We start from the raw sequence: 8657 nt of genomic DNA on the forward strand, positions 1-8657 counted from the left end.
CTCTTGACTCGCACTAATACTCTACATAAATACAAATAATGGTATTATATCCTCTGCCAAAGTATCTTAAAAAATGAAGATTATGGATTTAGAGTACTAGGTGGAATTGGGAAAAGGGTTGTTACCGCAGGCATGGGTAACTTTCATATTCTTTCCTCATAGTGCTTCTGGAGAAAAGGCATATTTCCATGCTAATTTTCTTTTTGCACTTCCTCTTTGCTTATCTATCTCCCCATTAGACAGGCAACTCAAAAGTAGTGCCCAGCACATACACAAAGCTTTTAATAACATTTGTTGGTCTGTTTGAAGTTGGCGTGCAGTGTAACCATATCTACATACACATACCTACAAATTTTCTGGTATTTGGTAATTCTTACTGTGTTTAATACACTGAACTAAGTTCTGTTAAGAATGCAAGTTCTATTAAGGAAGGAAAGAAGGAGAGGGAGGGAAAGAGGGAGGGAGGGAGAGAAAGTGGAAAGAAGTAATTGGATGCCCTGTCTTCATTCAAAAAATTTGGTTGTAGAGGGCCTATGATGGGATAAATCCATTAATATGTCTTGCTTCAGACAACCATCCAATATTCCTTCTTTTTAAAAAGTTGTATTATCAGAAATCTGAATAATTTACCCAGGAATCTGAATAATTTTTCGTGAATCTGGTATATGATGAGAAGACAAAAAGTTTTCATTAGGTACCAATTTGATATAGGATCTCTTCTTAAACCTGTTAATATCATTTTTTTAATTAAGGAGGACAGACTTCACAGCCTAGGACTTCATGGTAAGCATCAGGAGCCTCATCAATCAATAAGAGGAGAAGGAGCTTATTAAAACACAGAAAAGCGTGACTCCTAAAATTCTTCAATGTCTAATTAGGTCTTCACTCTCAAGAAGTTTGCAAGTTAATATGAAAAGTAGATATATAAAGGAAAAATCAACTAGCAATATGTGTCTAGCAGTAAATGTGAGATGCTGTTAAATAGATTACAGATAAGAGATACACCCTCCAGTGGGTTAAACGAAGAAGAATTAATAGGTGAGGCAAGACTAAAACTAAGCTCCAAAAGGCAGGTAGACATATTTGGGGAGAGAAAGAGTCTTTGCTGGAACAGGCATGTAAATAATAATAATAATAGCTTCTGCTTCTACCGTGTATTTTGCCTGGTGATATTCTGATCATGGTGCTAAAGTGCTTTATGTTCATTATCTCATTAAATTCTTATAACAAGCCTTTAGGGTAAAGGATGGAAGTTAAAGATAAGGAACCTGAATCTTAGTGATTACAAGTGACTCTCCAATGGACATAGATGAAAACTACAGTCTATCTGGTTCCATATACTATTAGATTAAGCATTAAGCTGTTCTGTTCAAGTGAAGAGTTTGCTTTAATAAGAAATAGAATATACACCTGGAAATATACTTTGGAGCAGACCCTAAATACCAGTTTAAAGAGTTGGTGCATGTGTGCTTTTGGTCTTTTTCCTATAGAAATGGGGACATTCTGGAAGTTTTCAGTAGGGAGGATTTACGACTTTTATATATATTACTCTGAGTTCACTATGTAAGAGGCCGGGTGAACTAAAAGCAGAAGCCCGATTCAGAGTGCAGTGGAAATGGATAGGTAAAGAAAGATGTAAAAAGAAAAGAAAAGAAAATGGACAGGGATGTTTTACACCTAAGACTCTCCTTAACTCTGAACTGACTTTAATTTTCAAAAAAATATCAGAAATCCAAGTTGCAAAGATTTTTAAAATTCTAGGTTTGGAAATCTATAGTTGTAAAATATACATCTATTTTGATAGAGTAAGTAAAAACAGATAGGAGCTTAATCCATGGTGCAGTGGAAAAATTGTTAACAGGAACCCCCCAAAAGTAGAAAAAGTCAGAAAAGATTGGAAAGAGAAGTATATCAGACACAGAGGTGGCTCATCCCAGCAATATCATCTGGAAACCAGACACAACAGCACAAAACCATATTCCATCTATAGATAATGAATACAACTGAAGGAGGGAGCAACAGGGCTACAACCAACTAGGCCAGGTGAGCAGGCACCCTTCTTCCAAGGAGAGCATTGAATTCAGTAAAGAAACAACTTTCACAATTGTTCAAAGAGCAAGACTATTTCTAAGCCTTGTTTTGCAGGACCATGATGAATATTTGCTGCTAGCCATTCCAAGATTGGAGCTGGGCAGTTTGCACAGGGCTGGAGATTGATTCAGCATTCCCTGGGAGGGACCAGGAAAGAGCAGATAGGATGTCTGGATTACATCCTTAGCTGTATCTAAGCTTGAATCGCATTAACTAAGTAGCTCCAAATTTTATAATGATATTGCTCTGATCTTAAAAGACAATTCTACAGTGTTAGACATGAGTCTTAATACAGTTTCTACTAAATAGGGTATTAGTGATTTGTTTAGTTACGTTTTTTAAGGAGATAATTAGTCAACCTCATTTCTGGGCTGAGGAGTGACTTCACTTACTAAAAAATATATCCTATTTGTTTCCAGCCGCAGTCCCATTTCTCCTGCACTGAAATCTAATGTTTTAAGATAAAATATTTTCTATTAAATTTGATAGGTTTAAGTAAAACTACATGACATGCTTCCATCAAAGGAAATGAAAATCATTCTTCAAAGCTGAATCAATTTGCAATTGTGACAGATGATGTTTCAAATTTAGCTGTGATTCAACAATGGCACTTTGATGTCTTAGAAATAATTGCCATAGGAGCAATTTTCTATTTTAAACTGTGTTCCACTTTCAGTCTGGTTCTTCATAATAGGAACTCTCTACAGGATCGCTTATTCTTGTAGTTTTTATTTTACAAACTATTTTGTATCATAAATAAAAATCTGCTTGTTATGAAAAATTTCTGATTTTATAATAGAAAATGTTTTTTCATGTTTATATTGGAAAAAAATCTATTCTTCCTTTGAGCAATTAGTGTATATTGATACATAATTTGTCATATAGATTATATCATATGTCTTAGTTGACAACTAGCTCTATTTCAAGCAAACATATATTGCCTTTAGTTTTTAACTACTTATAAAAAATTTCTGAAGACTAAAGAATCAATCAAACTAAATACTCAATTTCTTCAGGAATATCCAAGCCAAGTTTATTATAAACTTGAAAGGAAAAGTGACAGAAAAGAATAATAGACTGAAATCAAGATCTTTACCCCAGATATTGAAGCATAGCTCTCTGCTGAGGCATGGATACCCAAAAACTCACCTAATGAAAGCTCATAGACAGGTTTAGCTCTTCTAGATTTATAGCTTTAAAAATCTTTGATCTCATTATTGAGGGTTCATGACAAAGTTTCCAGTGATTCTCAAAGAAATGGGAAAATAAGAACAGTGCAGTGAAATTTTCATAAACATAAACATACTTCATTGAAAGGATTGTCCTTAAAATAGGAAACTGACCTTTTCTTATCATTGATAGTAGGATGTTTGTTGTGTTTAACATCCTTATTTGCCAAATTAAAAGTAGTCAATCTTGTGTTAGTCCCATTTTTAGATAGTCCCATTAAACACTCAAAATCTGGAAAAGGAACCACAACTGTAGAAAATATCAGTGGGGACTTCAGTCAATTTCCTTTCCTTCCAGTCCCAGGGCTTAAAAAGAGGCACACACAACCCATTGCTGCATTTTTTAATAAAGAAAGTAGCAAAAGTACAGCAAGTTGGAGAGAGTTCCCTAGCATTTAAGACACTTCTTTAGAGGACAAATGTTATGTCTTGGTTTCAATCAATCACTAAGGACCTGGATTAAAAATATCACTAAAATATACATTACAACATAGTCCTCAAAACAGTATCATAGTTCTCAAAGCATAACTGTCATGATTTAATCATTCCTCAATCTGAATCCATCTTACAATACAGATTTACTCTACCATTTGCACTGAATTTAGTGTCTTTAGTTAGTGTATAAAACATTTCTAGATTCCTCTATCCCATTGCATAACTTTCAGTGAAAAGATTTAGTATCAAATGTTCACATCGCTGAGAATCACTGCTTGTAATTGGCAAAGTCATCCAGTATTGCAAGATCACTGGGAGCAATGAGAAAGATTGAAAAGTATCCTATGTGATGTGACACAGTCCTGAGAAAACATGAGGTGTCTGTGAGTTGTGCTCTAAGTGGGTCGTGGTGCAATTGACATTCTGTTGCATTCTATCCCTTTTCCCCTTTCCAGTGAAATCAGATGAATTACAGACAATCAAGAAAGAATTAACCCAGATCAAAACTAAAATTGACTCCTTGCTAGGGCGCCTGGAGAAGATTGAGAAGCAGCAGAAGGCGGAGGCAGGTAAGTGAAAAAGGTCTGTGGCCACAGACATGTCAGAATTAAACCATTGAAACAGTGTCAATCACGGAGACAGCGCAGGCCCAGGGGGATATTGGCTAAGTTTAATAGAGTTTAGTACAGTTACATGAATACAGTCTTTAAGCTTAGACTTGCAATGATGGAATCTGGTTTTTAACTTTTTAGAGAAGGTGAGCCAATTTGCCTAAAATTCATATTTTTAAAAAGAAGAGAAAAAAGGAAAAGTATTTTGATGCTAATAATAAGTAACAGTTGGATCATAATTAAACGTTTACATCTCAATATCAAGTAACCTTTAAGAAAATTAAATCAATTAATGAAATGTTCTATTGGGCTAAAATTATACTGATATTTCATTAAATTAACTGCAGCAAAATTTAACAGATTTCAAAAACCATGATTATAAAGTCCCACTCTTGCATTGCTGCAACTCTGCAAAACTTCAGAACCCGTTTTCAGGATCTCAGTATCAACGGTATGGCTGGCCACCCAAGGCCACATCACCTGACTTAATTCTTTAACTGAATGTCCTCTCTCCTTTGAATTATCTGCCCTGACCCTCGTTCCATGCTAATAAAATTCTAATACCCTTTTATATGACCCAGCCTTGGCTGCAAACAGTGTAACTCTACCTGTATCTGTTTTATATGTTGAGATTCAACATAAGACTTCATTTGCTAAAAGGGCTTCACTTTTTCAAAAATAAACAATACAGTTTTGAAAACCATTGATCAAATCCAGCCTCTGCATTTTGCAGATGAGAAAACGAAGGTTCAAGGAGGTAAACTGATTTTTCCATAGCCAAATAAATAGTTTGTGATAGACCTAGGTCTCAAACCCAGGTCTTGTGAGTGAAAGCACTGCCCTTTCCAATGTTATAGGAACATTGGAACAATCTCAGGTTCCACCCAGGGGCTGGTCCCAGGATTTCCCTGAAGTGAGGCTACCTGGGTAACAACTAACTGATGAGAACCACTTGGGATCTAGGGCCACTGAGTTACAACAAAGAGGAACCTGCCTCTTTGTTGACTGGATCACTGAGGAGACGACTAGAGCTTACCTTCTGGTAATGAGGCATGCAGGGTTCAGGACTGAAAAGAAGCCAGCAGTGAGGTAGTGTTACAGCATAATGGGTGAAAGAAATATACTGTGGTTCAAATCCTCACAACTTCTTAGCCTCAGTTTTCTCATTTATAAAATGAGGACAGTAATGGCTACCTGGCAACGTGAGAAATGAGTAAAGTAGAGCATGTAAGTTGTATAGTACAGTAACTAACACAGAGTAAAGGCTCAATAATTGGTGCTATTTGGTCTTGTTAGTAACATAAACATATATAGGCAAACAAATACTTCCTACTACTATCATGCAGCCTATTTCTAAAACAATAAGCCATATACCTAACACATGGTAGATTCTCACTAACTTTTGGTAAGTTAATGTGGATTAGAAGTGGTAGATAAATAATAGATAAAATAGGCTCATTTTTATTAAAAATTTCTGTTATATTTTCTATTGAGAAAAAATATGCTGCCTACACTTCTTAATAGAGAAATTTAGATTTTAGAAAGTTTTTTATATGCTGTCTATGGCACTAATCTAAAGTGTTGCTGGAATTGAAATACCCTGTGATGTTGCTTAAATCAATATTTCCCTTTGAGGAACTTCTGTGAAATTCATTATTATGTAAAACAACCCTTACAGCAAAGGACTTTGATAACCAATTTGCACTTCAGTTTAAAGGATTATGGAGAACTCATTTAAATATAAATCACCTCAACGAGAAAAATGTGATCCTTATTCCATCATATTATAATTTCCAGTTTCCTGCAATGAATAATACCTTCCACAAATCTTCTTAGAAGATCATCTATAAACGTGACACTAAAATTCAAAGCTTGCATTTTCTTTTCATGAAAGGCTGTCACCTTATTTTTGTACGTGTTTAAACTTTCCCAGTCATGAGACAGTTATTTTTAAAATGATAGGCTTAGGCCTTTGATATTTATGTCTTTCTTACTTGAACATGTCAGGAAGAAAATGGAATTATTTAATTTGTAATTTCAGTTTCGTAGTAATTGTCTCCTGAACAGTATTCATATTTATGGAGATAAGATGATCATTTTCTATATTTTCTTTATTAAAAGAAAGCAGGGCTGTATGGAGTCAATACTACATTATGGAAAGTTGAGAGAAATACATTAAAATTCTTTTTAAGTGCTCAATACTTCCTTATTAACTTTAAGGAGACACCCATTTTAATGTTTATTTGGTTGCAAGCCAATTATACGGTAGTTAATATTTATTCTTCACTATTGCTCTTTTATACATCTCTCATTCCTAGTTTACTCTTAGTCATTTGATGATGAAAGTTTCCAGCATAGAATAGTGGCAGGAAGGAGATGGAGGGTTACAAACAGGATAAAGCCACACAGCATGGAGATTGTCCTGAGTTCAAGTTTCATAGGATCACTTTTTTTCTTTTTCGTTTGAAGTGAATTCCTAAGCTATCAGGAATAATTGTAACGAGGTATAATGACATCATTTTGGATTCTCTGTACCTTAAATTACTGCTAATAGATGTTTGCATGGTATCCTATCTCTTCCTTTGATGTTGTAAACTTCCTCAGAACAAGGTCATGTTTTTCTCTAACTTTTCTGACTTTTCCAACACCATGTACTATGCACTGGACACGATTTAGCAGGTCATTTAACTTTTCTACGTCTCAAGCCCCTCAAATGTAAACTAGAGGAAGGGACTATGGCCTCAAGCATATATTCCAGCTTTTAAATTATGATTAGTATGAAGGGACTATGGTCTCAAACATATATTCCATCTTCTAAATTATGATTAGTATGAAGGGACTATGGCCTCAAACATATATTCCAGCTTTTAAATTATGATTAGTATGAATCCACCCTGCATATGTTACTTTTTCCTATTTGAATAATTCAAATAACATTACTTTGGGATATGGTGACTATAGATTATTGAAAACAACAAATAACACATATCAATTTAGCCTACAATTTTGCCTCATTCTTAGATAATTCTTTGAAAAGAGAATCATAAATTGCCATATATGAAGACCACAATTTATATGTGGTTTACACAGTGATGTAAAATGACCATAAAGGGTGAAAGGAGTGAGAAGGAAAACTAAAGACTGAGTATCGTACAATGAGCAATGACATCTTTTAAAAAATCAAATTTCAGGCAAAGACTCTCTGATATGAAAAGGCAATTAGGCATTCTTTAATTCAACTTTATTCTCAGTGATGTGCTTCCTATATGACCAGCCAAACTCACTTGGACAATTCCAATGAGAATAACCAACCTACCCTATCCATTAGACCTAACCACTAGAGAGGTCACACATCAGTCCCATCAGGATAAATTCATCCTGCCCATATGTTTGGTAAAAGATACAGAATTTTTTTTAATAAATTAATGTTCAAGAATTAGAATATTACAGATAAATGTCAAGATATATAACTTCTTTTGAAAAATTGGAATATTTCAATACTGCTGCCATATTATACATGGCATGCACTTTTCAGTTTGCTAATACCTTTATCCAGCCAATTTACACATTTATGTTACTTGCTTGGTCCTTGATCATATTTGTGTCTCAGACTCCTATGGTAAGTAAGTTCTCCTTATACGGAGCCAAAATGGACTTTGCTTTCACTTGGTTCAGTTACTCTTTTTATGTCCCCTGAAACGAAGCTTAATATCTAATCCCTTGTGGATGTAACAGCCAATTAAATATATAAAAGAACTGTAGTATTCTCACCCTTCCAAAGCTTTTGAATAGAGTCAATATAATTGGCCCATAGATGCTCAACTTAGCTTCATTCAAATCCTGGTCAAAGCATCTTTGACGCCTTCTTTTCTCTAGATAAATATCAGTAATTTCTTCAGCTGCTTCTCATGTCATTTAGTTTTGCATCTTGAACCATTGTCATCTCTCTTCTCTAGTCACTGTATAGTTTGTCAACTACAGAGTGTGGTACTCAGAATGGAAGACGTTGCTCCAGATACGATCTGACTGCTGCCACCTACAACGTGGCTACTAGTTCTGTCCTGAATACCTAACTGCTATGTTACACTTTGGATTAGATTGGTGATGTGTCTGGTTACAGATGTTGGACTGAACACATGAATTGAGCTCTCCTCCCTCCTGAATCTGCATTAAAATAATGACAGGTTTAAAAAATGAAAATCCCTAGGCATAAAGAAAATGGGAACAAAATTTTAGAAGCTAAACAGCAGATGGAGAAGTGTACCTGACTTATCGCATTCTAGAAATAAGT

The 8657-nt window shown here is 34.9% G+C and overlaps 1 protein-coding gene across 13 annotated transcripts in view; it reads left to right on the forward strand.

Moving 5' to 3' along the window:
- RALYL (RALY RNA binding protein like) overlaps window positions 1-8657 on the forward strand; it is an 881748-nt gene that overhangs the window by 780196 nt on the left and 92895 nt on the right. For all 13 annotated transcript variants that reach the window (XM_082434029.1, XM_082434030.1, XM_082434024.1 and 10 more), the window contains one exon: window positions 4211-4324. In XM_082434029.1, the coding sequence (XP_082290155.1) occupies window positions 4211-4324 (114 nt within the window). The remainder of the gene's footprint in view (window positions 1-4210; window positions 4325-8657) is intronic.

The sequence above is a fragment of the Balaenoptera physalus genome (genome assembly GCF_965194825.1).
Source record: "Balaenoptera physalus genome assembly, chromosome: 17".
Classification (NCBI taxonomy): domain Eukaryota; kingdom Metazoa; phylum Chordata; class Mammalia; order Artiodactyla; family Balaenopteridae; genus Balaenoptera; species Balaenoptera physalus.